The sequence below is a fragment of the Thunnus albacares genome, chromosome 19 (genome assembly GCF_914725855.1).
Source record: "Thunnus albacares chromosome 19, fThuAlb1.1, whole genome shotgun sequence".
NCBI lineage: Eukaryota > Metazoa > Chordata > Actinopteri > Scombriformes > Scombridae > Thunnus > Thunnus albacares.
The window spans coordinates 5,349,332-5,364,167 of record NC_058124.1 but is presented as its reverse complement, the minus strand read 5'-3'; the positions used below and the strand labels follow the sequence as shown (position 1 = coordinate 5,364,167).

Sequence of the window (14,836 nt, the reverse complement as noted above, 5' to 3'; positions counted from 1 at the left end):
ATCAACAGAACAGAAATAATATAGTAGAGAACTCATAAATTACAAACTAAAATGACTGTTACTTTGCTCAAGGCCAAGTGAGTGCTTCTGAGTGTGACATGCACTGTAATCAAATCTTTTATTTCTCTAGTTTTTCATGCTGCAAAGGCAAAATCTACCCTGAAGCAGAATGTGTATTGTGCTCTTCCAATGATTTTAGACAGCTTAGTCACTATCTACACACAGAGGGATGTCTCCCTGTGCTGGAAATCAGATCATAGAAACTCGACTTGATGACATTATGTGACAAGTTTGGTGTCGTTCTTTTGACTCTGAATTAGTAATTTACTTCACACAAAGTTCCGTTCCACCCAAATGAGCTGTATTTGAATGTATAGTATGGCTTCCACCTGTGAATGAGAAAATGTCGCTCTGATGAAGGTTGCAACACTGACTGACTATTTATCTTTGGATCAGTTTTCCACTTTGCCCTTAAGGGAGAGTGTTGTACCTTTCCTAAATGTGATTCTCTTTTGATTACATTTGGTGAAAAATCACAGTGGCTGTCTCATGGTCTATGAAGCAGCAACAGGATTTGTCTGTAAATGACATCATCAATACAGACTGTCTGTTGGATTTCAAAGAAACTTGTTAGAATTTATAAATTCACAAATTACCACCATGATTTATGTTCTAAATTGGATAAAATGATTTAAACAGGCACTTCCTGCAGTAAAGTTTGCAGCAATAAAGGGAGTGCTATTAGACTCGCTGCTGAGAATACATTTGTATGTCATTTTCTTTCTTTGCCCCTGCCTACACGCTGACAAATTACTTGTAGATAAAACAATGAACATAATGACAGGACTGTTTACGCCTTCGTAAAAAGGGAAAAATATAATGGCAACTTCAGTACCTCAGAGCTTGGATTCATCATTAATTGAACACCATGCTCACCAACAATCTGACAGGCGGTTCTTGATTCTCTGAATGTGTGCACTGGTAACTGCCAACTGATCAGTTATGGGCTGAGTCACAGCACTGTATGCATGGGGATCAGTGGCTCTTTTCAACAGGAACTTTTTATGATACTTGTGAATTTTATTTCAATGTTGACTGCTGGCATGTGGCTCACGTTTTGGTTTGTTGGCCTTTATTCAGTCCAAGCTGCCAAGATTTGATTTGATTGAACTATGCCCCTCTCATGTGTTTTGGCTGATATAATATTATATGATGCTGTCAACATGAGATTTAGAATGTTGTAAGGACCCCATATAGTATATATTTCCTGATATGTGTAACAGTATGTTCATCTAATATTCGAATTGTGTTTATGCAGGATTAAGCACTAATCATGTGTTCTGAGGTGGAAATAAAGGTTGCTGATGTTAAACGAGTTATGTAGCCAACTTCCCAAAGAATCTAAAAAGAGCTCCTGTCTTCTTGTTGTTTTTAATTTCCTTTGCCATCAGTGCATGTCTCCTTTCCAATGTGGATTCAGTCTCACAACAGTTGGTTGTTTTGTTGCATGAAAAACACATCTCAAGTGTCAAATATAGCTGTCACTTTTTAATCTATTAATGTTTTAATTTGCCTAATATTCACAATTTTTGAGCTGTAGTGGGAACGCAAGCATGAATGTTAAAGGAACTGATTGATTCCCACAGTTTCTTTAACTCCCTCATTCATGGGGCGAGTTGGTTGAAAAACCCTGCAGAAGACTTTTAATTTAGTAGTGGTTTCAAAGTTATTAACCCATATTAGTTCAGATGCATCTTCAGCATTGAGAACAATGGCAAAAATAAAAAATGCATCACAGGGATATATTGGGTAAGGTGCATACCATGTGACTCTCTGTAATCGACTGTTTAAAATCACTTATTAGAAAATTACGCAGAAGCAGAACACAAAGGGCAGCCTGCTAGCAATAATGGTACCAAAGATTACCTTAGTTGAACCAAAAAAAAAAAAAAAAGGAAAATGTTCAAGTCATATTGCTGTGTGTGCTGTATGTGGTGCAATTACACATACACACACTAAGACATCACTTCACAGTGTCAAAGCGGCAAGCACTTCACCATACGCTTTCCCATCTGTCAGTGCAGTCGAACAAGTTCCCTGCTGGCCAGAGGGCCTCCAGATGTAAGATCCAGATGTCTTATATCACTGATCTCACTGATGTCAACAAACAACAACATTCAGCAAATATAGTGCTGCCTAAATCCATTTGACCACTTAAAACTATAACCTGCTTATTGATTTGGTAGAGACTGAGGACACTCAATTATGAATGTAAACCTTTCCCAGTTCCATCTACTTTCTGCCTCAGGCTGTTTTCTCTGATTAAGCTCTACCATACATGTAGGCACTGGAAGGATATGATGCTCCAACAGATGTCCAGCTTGCTGTTGATCTGGCAGCCCTGGGCATGTTGTCGCTCCTCTTCCAGCTGTTTGGGGTTAGTGAAGCGAACTGTCTCCTGGTCCGGCTGTGGCAGACTCTCAAAGTCAAACTTGTCAACCTGGATGGCCATCCTGCAACAGGACATAGAAGAGGCACTTACAGACACAAGTTTCAGTTTACATAATTTCTAAATGGTTAATAGGAAACTCCACAGTAACAGTAAGTTTTATGACTCTGGGAATGACAGTTACATAACTGTCATTTGAAACATAACTGAGTTAATCGAGAGTCAAATGACTTCAGTTTACGAGGGCTGAGAATGGACTTTACAGGGAAGTAGGAGACATCTAGTGTACAACAGTTAAACTTCTGAAATGAAATATATTTGCATATTCATAGATTATGGAATGTTTAATGAGGGAGTAGATGCCAAGGATTTTAAGGATTTTAACATGGGAATTTTACTTTTTTTGTGGAAAAACCGTATCAGACACACATTATTGTTCCAAGCAGAGTATCTTATCATTTTAATACATGTCTGGGGGGGGTCTTTAATGAAAACCTAATTCAAAAACAGCAAAATAATTTCAGCAAGTCCATAAAAGCTATTAGTGTAGTACTCATCCGGGGTAAAACTCATCCCGTGCCCTGTTCAGGAAAAGCTTGGATGATTAATACCAAAAATATGTTTGGGTGAACTATACTAATCCATTTACATATTTCTATGTTTTACCCTCAATAAATCACAGTGACTATGTTAATCTTCATCTACAGAATATTTCCATGAAGGAAACCTTGCTTACATTTCTGCCTGATGACAGCCAATGTGGACTGCTTTGTGTGGTTTGGCAAGTAATAAATTATTTATCTAGTCTGAACAAACACCCTGAGGTCCAAGCTTCCCCCTCTATTCTGTGGGTGTTTCTAAGTTTTTTTTATTAAAAAGAGCCAGTGCGTTCGTTGCCCAAGGTTACATCAAGTGTCACATCAGGATTCAAAGTCTGTGTGTACTATTTACACATTTGCTTATGAAACTGACCCCGAAGCCCACCTCTAATTATCCCCACAGCATTTAGACTATCCATTCCAAGATGAAACATGAATTGTATGTATTCTTTCTCTGACTGCACAAATCTCTGTGGAGTTCAGAGCTTATGCCTGTAGAGCGTAATACAAAGAGAGTGTATGGAGATGTCCTGAAGGGAAAAGGGAAATAAGAGGAATAAGGGATGAAGTGAACCGCCCCCCATGTCCCCTGGATGAAGCAGTGTGTGATGCAACCCACAACCTCACTGCTGCCCTGCTGCTGTGTATATTCTGCATTTTTATCGTTAAAAAATCTAAATTAAAGATCAAAACCAACAATGAATTGATCATACTAACAAGTGTTTTCTGTGTGCCCAAAGCCTGATATATATTATCTTATTCCTCTGTATCATAGAGCTCAATCAAAACACATAAAATCAAAACACATACAAACACATCAGTGAGTCACACTGCTGCACTGGCTGACATGTTCCTTCATTACAATTAACTTGGGCACTGTTACACTGTAAATAGTCCCCATCAAATGGACTACTCCTGATATGGAAAGTTACACCACAAAGATAAGTATATTACTCCTATGTGATTACTGTTTGCTAAACAGTAAAGTGACCAGCTGTTTTCAGAAATTCCTTAGCCTTTTCAGAAACTTGGTTTAAAGCTCCACAGATCAGTAGTTTTATATTAAAAATAGAACAAACGACTAGAACCGGCAATTATCACACACAGGGTGGGAAATTAGCACCAGCCACCAGCCAAATGCTGGTAAAATATGAAAGTGGCTAGTAAATTTCAGACACAAACTAATGATTTTTTTTATTGAGTGGCTGGTGAATTTGAACATTTATCTGTCAGTGGCTGGTAGATGTTCATATTTAAAATGTGAATTTCCCACCCTGATCACTCAATTCTCTCAGTAGCCTGCATTTTCAGCTGCAAGCAATAGCAGCACCTGTTTTCAGAAAAAAAAAATACTTTTTTGTAACCTTGTGATTCTTCAACTTCACTGAAAACTTCAGAATCACCAAACCTGGAGATACGTATTGAACTTCTACTGCAAAGTGAAACATAGGCACAATACTGAAATGAAGCTACAGCAGCACTTCACAGGAGAGAAGAAATGTGTCTGGCCTCTTACCGGTGTCATGATGAGTGATAGGCTTTACTTCAAAGTGTTTAACTGAGACACAGACCATCAGACTCTTCTTTGCACAGAGGACAGAACAAAAAAGTCTAACATATAGTCCATTTTTCTGTGCCCTCAGTACTCCTGCCATTACCTACTTATAGAAATGACACAATATGACTTTGAGGTGGGCTGCTAACTGAAAATTACCTGGACATCCATCGCCACGGGAAGCCAACTTGCAATGAGAGGTTCTTTTAGGGTCACTCACTGTTTTTAAGCCTTGCTAAATCACTGCTTTGACATGAACCACACTGACCAATGCAAATGATTTCATCATGAACATATTAAAGAGCTGTGGCCCTATGTGCTTAGCTATTTTCATTCTGTTTGATAGGCAAAACAGTAGATCCATGTATTGAATAGTAGGTTCATCTCTGGATTCCAGTTCAAAGGTTCCCAGAGGAGTCATTTTCTGATGCACAGACAGGGAGATGGGCCAAGGCTTTGTTGTATTTTTTCTTGATAGCTATTATCACGGTGCTCTCAAATGACGAATTACAACAGAACAGAGATTATGTGAACACTACATTGACCAAGCAAATCACAAACACCCTTTAATCATGGAGTAATTTGAGGGAGAAAGTCAGATTGTGATCTGCCCACAGGTATCATTACAGGTGATCTGCTGTCTCACCTGTCTTATATACAAGTATTGCGAATCATTAATGCAATTACCCTTACAAGAAAAAAATCTCTTGATGAGTCCAGAGACACACAGACATCAAAGTGAGGTGGAGGAGAAAAGGCAATGCAATTATCATTTCACAGCCTTTACAACAAAGCAGAACACAAATTAAATAACAATTAAGACTTCAAAACAAAGAGGAAAGAAAAGCTCCAGGTCTTGCTGCACCACACTCAAATACATCCGCCTTTGAAGATTAGTGGTATTAGGCTTATGTCACTGACTGAAGTCCCATCTTCAAATGGGCGCTGCTTTTCATTCAGTCATCTTCAAAAGCGCACATTACACACTAAGTCTAAAAATACCATGTTGCCATAATGCAAATGGACCATATATGGGAAGACACTATTTGGTATGGCCTTGTACTGGTTTTCTTTGGACAGGTAATTAGTGAGAGCCAGACAGCCACATCCAAATTAACACTTCAAATGGGGAGCAGTATGGAAAGGAATGTTTTTCAAGAAATAAAACCAAACATTTAGCATTATAGCAGTGAAAAGATTACTATGTATTTCCTGTAAATTGCATTCACTGTAATAAGGACATAATGTAAAATTGACAGCATGTAGAATTTTCTAATTTATAATGGCATTAATTTGGTGGGATTTGATGTGAGAATTTTAGTGGCCTGTCTGCATTAGCTGCTATCTAGTAATCCATTTTGAGGCTTCTATGCTCCACATCAAACCCAGTCTATAAGGGAAATAAAGGATCTGCTAAAAAAAGAGGCTAACAAAGGCTAGGATATAGCTGTATCTGTCCAACACTAATACTAGACTAATTGTATAGTGTTGTATTGGGAAATTATGTCCTACATGGATTTAAAAGGGGTTCACTACATGGTACATGCCAGTTGCCTACACTGAGCCTTGAGCTAGAGTGGGTGACAGTGTTATAATTAACAACTCTGTAAATATAGCTATTTTTTGTGTTAATAAATACAATTAATTATAAAATATGAGACAGTCCATAGAACAGTAGTTTTAACTGCAACAAAGACCACATCCAACCTCCAAGCACCCCTAAAAGTGTTTTTTTTTTTTTACTAAGGCAGGAGAGCATTAAGAGGCCAAGCTCTACCACCACCACTCCGCACCATCTTCTTTTTTCATTGATTTGATTGTGGAGTCTTTCAAGGATTAGGCCATATCTGGAGACTAATCTAGCCTGTTACAAGGCTTTTAATAACAACCTGTGTGCTGAGCTGGGGCCACCGTAGAACATCTCTAGGCCTAATTCCCAGTCCATTTCACCTCCATGCCTCCCTCAAGCCCCTTGCTGATAACAGCCTGTTTGGCCTTTATTTCTCTGGCTAAGAAAGGCGGCAAGGGTAGATGTGAGATTGGATGGATGGATGGAGTGCTTTCACCCAAATTTCTATCTCTCAAAAGGGTGAGCTGTGAAGCAGTTAGCATTCAGATAAATCCTATAAAGACATACTGAGATGAAGGCTAGATCTAGAGAAATAAGCAATATTATTCATGCCCATACATACAGATAGAGAGGTCTATTTTCTTGTCAGTCTGTGGGGCTTTGTACTGGCCAAGTGGGATTTTTGTCAGGCACAAACAATGTTTTTTGTTTTTAAGCCTGCATCCATTTAGTATTTTGATGACTCACTATGTACTTGACTGTAAGGGAGAGTTGGAGCAAAGCAGAGGTGTGTTACAGAGATTTGAGCAAGTTCAAAGCACCTGGCATGAGGCACAGTCGTGTTCTGTGCAGTTTTCATGGTTTTGCAAAGAAATGCGTGAGTGAACAGACCCTATCTAAAGATTATTGTTCAGTGAATGATATTAAAACTCTATGTATAAAAGTTGCTGTGCTATAAATGACTATCAGCGAGTCAATTCTGTCTCCTACAAAATACATTTTCATTAAATGTATTTGATTTGCCAGATAAGTTTTGAAGGATTGCTGCCTAGATTAACTTCACTGACAATGTTTTTTCCAATCCAGAAGTGTCCCCACCTTATCCAGGAGGTCAGGGTTGGTGGATAGTCATACAAAGCACAGCACTAAAAACCAACAAAGTGTATGTGGTAATACTAATTGAGAGACAGAGTTAATCAGGATTTGCAATAATGCAACTTGTGGAAGATTCTTTTATACTGTACGTAGATGCCAGGGAGGAGCTTGTGCACATCCTTGTATTTAACCACCATCACGTCTTTGACTCCATCACTCTTTGAACTGCTTCCCACAAGCTTCTCCAAAAGGAGCAGTTATGTCTTTGGGCAGAATCATGACACGCAAACTTAAGGCAATATACAGCAATTTCAACTGAGGATGTCCAAATTGCATTTTTATTTTTGCTCCTGACCCTGGTCCAAGCATGCACATGTATTATATCATGGTTGATAAACCCACAAATAGTGCCCTGTTGATTTCAATGAGAGCTGCTCCCCACAAGCGTACATCAAAAAGTTTCGTCAACATTCTATTGTGGGACCATGACGCATGCACATTAGCCGGAATTAGTCCGAAGATAGTTGAGCCATGAAGAACACCAGAATAAATGGCTATTGTGAGCTATTTGGGTAGTAGAGGTGAGAGATCTAACACACCTTGATTTAATTTTTCTGCCAAAAAACATCTAAAAGCAAACCAGACCCGAATCACTAAATATCGTGTCCACTGCGTGCGACTTCTGACACTATATTGCTAATTACCACCATCCTGCAATAAGCTGTGGCAGTGAAGCCTTTTTTAATGGCAGTAATAACACCAGCTTAGGATGAGCCGGTCACAGTGAAACGACCTCTTCCTAATTAAATGCTGTGTTGCCTCAGACCAAAAGTACATGATAATCACATTAAAGCATATGGGGGTCGCTTTCATCTGACCACTGCGAAACCATGAATCATTTCAGCTGCCAGGTCTATAACCTCAACTATGGACACAAAATCACAGCAGGTTCAAACACATCAGTGTTGTGCAGATGCAAGAAATCTGATTGTGCAAAAGCAAACATTTTCAATAGAATATAATAAAATATAAAAAGAATTTTGATGGTGATGATGGTGCTAATGCTTAAGTAGTGTACGGAATTTTCATGGCTACCAGTCAACTGCTGTTGCTCTAATTTCACTACTACTACTATTTGTCTATTTTAGCGCAGTTAAAAAGGTATTCAAGTTTTGTTTGAGTTTTTTTCAATTGTCTTGTGCTTTTACTACTTTGTGTGCAGGTTTTCTCTATTGTGTGACTGTAAGCTTGCTGTGAGCAATGTGTACAGTTTGAAATATGCCCTATGCAGCCTGTTACAGAACAGCAAATTGTTTGCAGCAAACATTTTATCAGAGCCTTTTTGCATCTTTTTTTAACAGCCAGTGATTGTGTTATGTCACTGGGGAGAAGCTGAGAGTGAAGACCATACAGAGTGTGTGTATGTTTTCACAGAGAGGGTTATTTTTAGCTCACGTGCAAGAGCTTAAGGGCGGAGATCCATAGAGGACTGTGCAGAGGCAGGCAAGAGCAACAGTGTATTTTTAGACTGCGGCTGACTCTGTGTAACCCTTTGTTTGCAGCGGCTGCAGAGATAGTGGCGCTCCATCCATCCACATCTCACTCAATATGATGAGCCGCATTAAATACGACTCCTTACAGCCAATTACTGTATGCGGATATGTATCCAAGAATGCTACTGTGCAGACAATCTTCTAATGCGCTGGCTGTCATTAAAATTGAGGCTTGGTAGACTATTACTAGGGTTGACAGAGTGAGCTATTTTTGTCTCTGCTGTTAAAAGCCAGAAGCTTTTTTGGGGGGCATTTTGCCATTATTAGATAGCACAAAAGAGAGAGGCAGGACATCAGGAGGGGAAAGGGAATGACACGCAACAAAAGTCCCCAGCTGCATTTGAACAGGTGATTGTGCTGTTTGTAAATGAATTCAAACTAATAATACATTATTGATTTGTATGTGAGCTGGACACTAAAATGATAGCACGGGGCCTAACCATAACATTAAGCTCAATGAAGTCACAGGTGACTGGAGAAGGAAATGGCTGTCTGAGGCACACAAATCTGCTGTATATCTGTCTATGTGAATATATGAATTCAGAGGAGATGAAGCACCTTTCCAGAATAGCAGCAATATAAAAACATGATGTACATTACGTTGTGTCAAATGACTAGCACCAGTGGATTGAGGCAGCTGGATGGAAGAATTGTAGAAATATTGTATATAAGGACATGTGAGTAGAAAAAGATCTTGATGCTCTAGCACCTTAACCCATCTCCTGACAGCCAACAGGGCTAAAACGCCCCCTAGGGAACATATTATTTCATGAAAATGTGTAAAGAAAAAAAAAACTCCCACAGATGCTAAGAAAATATGACAGTGGTGTGAAGCTGAATCCCAAAGAGAGGACCAGCAGCAGCAGATGTACATCACAGCAGTCAGCCCTCATCTTTGTCAGAAAACATTGCTCCTATGCCCTCTCCTCAGCAGATACAAGTATTTTTTCATTGGACATGATATTGTTCATGTAATGAGCATTTTACACTCTTTTCATGGCAAATGGAGACACAGAGAGAGAGAAGCAACTTTGATCTGCAGGTTTTGAGAAGAAAAAAAAAAATCACATGATAATATTCACTCTCGGCTGGGACTGTTGAAGATGGGATAACTGCCTGCAGATGCATTATGTGCTCCGCTGCCATGAAAAGTAGCACAAGAACGGGAAAGGTGGTCACCATGGAAACAAGCTTTGTTTGAAAAGCTCGTGCAATGAGGCGTGTCTGCCCTTGTGTGCACCGATCCGGCAGAGCCAAAAGGCATGGCGAATGGAGAGGAGACATGGCTAGAAAAGAGAAACTGCTGCAGTGAGCGCTAAGTCCCCAGTCAACTACAGGTGGTATTACTGAGCTGGCTCTGCAATGGTAATAGTAGACGGCAGTGGTAACTAGTTAGTGCCTAGGGGTTGAAACTGGGATGAGATGTAAACCCCCATAGGCCTGTTTATATCCCCTGGGAGACACAGCTGTGGTGTTGATGCAGAGAGGGGGTGGGGATCAGGAGGGTCTGTGAGCAAACTGCTGCTAGCAAAGAAAAAGATACTGGATGGCTTTCAAGACAGAGAATCCAAACCACTGAATGTTATGTTTATTACAATGAAACATATTAAGCTTTCAAAGATTAGCTTAAATGTTTTTTTTAGTATGCCATGTAGATAGTTTATTTCATTTGCCCAGGTTTATCAACCTCTGAGATTTTTGCCTCAAACCAAATATAATGAAGGTGAACAGAATTTAATTTGAGGTGTTCAAAAAAAGAAAGAAAAAGAAAACAAGAAAAAGAAAACCCCAAAAGGCATCTGCATGGCTGGCTACAACTACACTGGTAAGGTAGAAAATAGTCTTTTGATAATTTGGGGGACACTTACAGAATCTGTAAGTGTTTTAAATCACAAAAAGCCTTTTATCAATGTTATTTTTCCAGTTCTTATTAAAATATTTATGGTATGCTATATTCTATTTAACTTCCTCTTTTGTATTTACTTTTGCTTTTATTTGCCTGATTCTATTTAATTATAGTGCTGGAATGTTTTAATCTTGATTTTCCTATGAAACGCACTTATTAACTTTATTTTGAATGGTGCTGTATAAATACAGTTTCTTACTATAATTATTTTAATTTAAAGTCTTCCATTACCTGTACGTGTGTGTAGGTGATACAAAACGAAGGTTATGATATTGTAACCCTAGTCCTATAAGCACAGGCAGAGCCCTCTACTGGACTTTATGGGTAACACTCGCCTCTTATCACAAGCATGCAATCGCTCACTGAAATTTGCATGTACATAGCCAGCCCATTGGGACACGCCTACCGATTACGTGTGTCTCACACAGTATATAAGGCAGCACTTCACTGCTGCTCTCATTGCACAACCACTTCCGCGGACGGTTAAGGCACATCAGGGTCCATAGGTAGAGGGCTCCACTTGAACATACAGAACTAGGGTTACAATATCGTAACACTCACACCACCCTTTTCACAAGTCCTGAGTCACCTCTGCGAGCACGGACCTTGAAAAGGAGCCTGTCATGTCCAAGAGATGGAACCTTATAAACAAGGCATATATCCTCAAGGCACATGTCCAATAGACATGTACCCCCCTGTGACCGCTGTTTCACGAGGGGTTGGGCAAAGATAGGTCTGTTGCCAAAAACCCTCATGACAGGTGGAAATAGCTGCTGCAGACACTTTAATAGTGGCATGAGAGAGTTCTTTTTCTACCAGATACTATAGAAAGGGGAGAACCTGTCACCCTGCACATGTCAGGGGGTCTAATCTCCTTTCCTTGCACCAGCGTTAGAATCCCAACCACTCGGCCTTGTAGCAAGCAATGGTGGATCTTGCTCTTGCCGCCTGGATGGTCTGCACCATCTGTACAGACAGTCCAGCCTGTGTCAGCCTGCCCCTCTCAAGAGCCAAGCCCGGAGAGGTTGGCCCAATGTGGGCAGCATGCCTATCAAGCCCTCCTCCTGAGACAGGGCCCTCCAGACTTGAGGGAGGTACCAGGGCTGGGCCACCAACATCTGGGTCATCTCTGTGTACCACAGCGCAGAATGGCGGTCTGGGGATGAACAACAGCCACTCTTGTCTCACTCTCTCCAGCAGAGGGGAAATGAGACGAAGAGGAGGAAAGGCATAGAGCAGCCTCCTTGGCCGTCTTGCAGCGTCAGAGAGAACCAGAGCGGGAAGTGTGTGTTGTTGCGACTGGCGAACGGATCCACTTCTGCTTCCCTGAACCGGTTCCAAAGCTGCTACACCACCTCAGGCTGCAGCCTCCACTTGAACCACTGGATGGCCCGCCGCCATGAGGCCCAACACCTGCATGACAAAGCCGTCACTGCTGCTCCCCGCCACAGTCCAAGAACTTTCTGCTGCAGGGCCATCTGTCTGTTCCAACAGAACAACCTGTAGATGAGTCAAGCATGACTCCCAGATACTCCACCTTTTGGCGTGGCTGGGGAGCGCTCTTCTTCCAGTTGATGGCGAAACCTAACCGGGTTAGGTGCAGCACGAACTTGTGTGGATGTGTGGAAAATGGCCCATTCCTTGGACCATAGCCATGACGATGAGGTTGTCTAAGTACAAGAAGCAGCATCCACACACTTGCTGGATCTCCGGGGGAGCCAAGGAAGAGCCAAATAGTAGCCTATTGTACTTGTAGGCTATACCCTGAAAGGCAAAACGCAGGAACTACCTGCATTTCGGTGCCACCTCTATGTGAAAATATGCATCCTTCAGGTCAATGGTGGAGAACCAGTTGCCTGGTGGAACCAGTTCCAGCAATCACCTGATGGTTAGCATGTGGAACGTCTTTTGAACAATAAATTGATTCAGGATGCGTATATCCAAAATGGGTCTGAAACCTCATTTCAGACCCATTCAGACGCCTTCTTGGGAACCAGGAAGTACATGGAGTAAAAACCCCTCTGTCTGTTGTGAGTGGGAACAATCAAGACAGCCTGTTTAGGTCTTGATGTCCTTGGAGAGAGAATCTATCTTCTCTTGAGAGGATAGATTTATCTCCTTGATGCTCAAGAACGGAGGAGGAACAGGGCAAAGTTGGAGGGAATAACCCAGTCTCAGTGTTCTGTCCATCCACTCCATTAATGTGCAGCTGTGACACGTTTCCTCATAAAACTGTCAGAGGTGGCGGCAGCCAGAAAGCTGTGGTACTCCGATTCGGCCCTCTCCTGCCTACGGGGGGCTATCAAAAAGGCCAAGCCAACAGTGTGGTCCGTGAACACATCACCGTCTGCTGCCTCATCACAGCATTTGATGCTGTGTCAATGTGTTCGTTCCCCTTTGTATTTCCCACCCTTTGTATTTCCCACAGAAATAACTGGGGGGGGAGCGAAACAGACATGATGTCTCCCCTCCTCCGTTCGTGTGCGGGCTTGAGGCATTACTCCTTAAGGAGTATGCCAGTATGCCGGTCCCATGAAGGATAGCGGTGAGAACAGCAGGAGACAGTGTTGACACTAAGCAGACATATGGTACCCTCTCCCCGGCCAATGTGTGGGCGTGAAGCTTTATTCCTCAGTGAGGAGATAATGCCGCTAGCCGCATCACAGTTAGCCAGAGAGATGAGCTGTGCTAGCATGGCAACTCCATCTGTGGAGAGGTAAGATCAGAGAGTAGATTTGCCATCACTGAAGTGAGAAGTTTGAGAACAACAGCGAAACACTGCCTTGTATACTGTGTGAGACACGTCATCGGTAGGCATGTACTGATTGGCCAGCTACATACATGCAAATTTCAGTGGGTGATTGTGTGCATGTGATTAGAGGAGAGTATTACCCATAGAGTCCAGTAGAGTGCAGAGCCTGTGTGAGACAGAACTACAGAAACACACCCAGATTTAAGTCTGAAAGTTCATTCTTGGAATTGATAGTTTAACCAAAGTTAAACTGAGTAAACCCCATCCACTGAGGAGGAACATGAGAGGTTGAAAGCTCCATAAATGCTCCAGAAAAAGCTAGTAAGTGGACATTGGGTTAAGGTTGGAGTTTTTACAGGTTTTTTGAACAAATATTCAGATTTAATGCCAATGTGCTGTGAGTCACTCAAGAATACTAATTAATTATAAGAGTTGGTCAACTAGGGAAAAGAGAGCTGAAAGTCAGGACAGAAAACAACAATATGGATTTCAACAAAGAAACTGTGGAATGAGTGGTGCAAAGAAATCTCCTGGAAGATGCTGAGGATGAGCTTAGAGGGATCACATCACAAGGAGGTGACCGAGGGTGTTCTCCCACTGGTTATATTTATACAGCTGATGGCTAGAGACAAGAGCCTCAGGGCCTCTGCTCTTCTATTCTGATAATTAGATACTGTTCAAACACTTGCATCAAACTGATCCTATACAAAAGGATCACCCAGCAAAGGACTTGACTGACTTACAGTCAAACCCACGTAATTACAATGTTTGAAGACTTGTTTTATGCAAATTACTTTTCAGCCTGACATCTTGGACAACATTTCTTATTTTCAATTCATATTAATAACAGAATCTTTCATTTGCTCAGTCTCATCATAATTTGCTCATTAGATCAAAGATTCAGTCCCAGAAAGGTCAGAGCTGTCTGACGAACAGGATCGCTCCTTTTTTCTCAAATGAAAGAATATAAAGTAAGTGAAGAGAGCAGTGCTAATTTGCATGCTGTTTATGCAGAGCAGTGACCATTAGAGCCTGATCATTTTTCTAAACTCAAGGTGGTTGAAAAAACTGCCATCGAGGAGTATTGTGGGGTGAATTAGTCATTTTGCCAAAACCAGACTTAATGTGCATGGTGAAGCATACTAATGAATGCATGTTTAATTTTACAGTATCACTATCAAAACCTTTATGGCCATAATTTTCCATGCTAAATCTTGCAGGTTGGGGATGGGCATGTCGGACAGTGGAGAGCACCGCTGCAATTGCAGTGTTAATTCTGGGGACTAGCAGTACTTTTCAACAATATCAAAACAAAGGTCATGAACTTTCTTAACAAAATTCCAGCTTCTTTGGGGGT

The 14,836-nt window shown here is 41.1% G+C and overlaps 1 protein-coding gene across 6 annotated transcripts in view; it reads right to left on the bottom strand.

Annotated features, from left to right (window-relative positions):
• Positions 1 to 14,836, bottom strand: part of trappc9 (trafficking protein particle complex subunit 9) — a 213,591-nt gene that overhangs the window by 77,751 nt on the left and 121,004 nt on the right. For all 6 annotated transcript variants that reach the window (XM_044335377.1, XM_044335380.1, XM_044335382.1 and 3 more), the window contains one exon: positions 2,360 to 2,513. In XM_044335377.1, the coding sequence (XP_044191312.1) occupies positions 2,360 to 2,513 (154 nt within the window). The remainder of the gene's footprint in view (positions 1 to 2,359; positions 2,514 to 14,836) is intronic.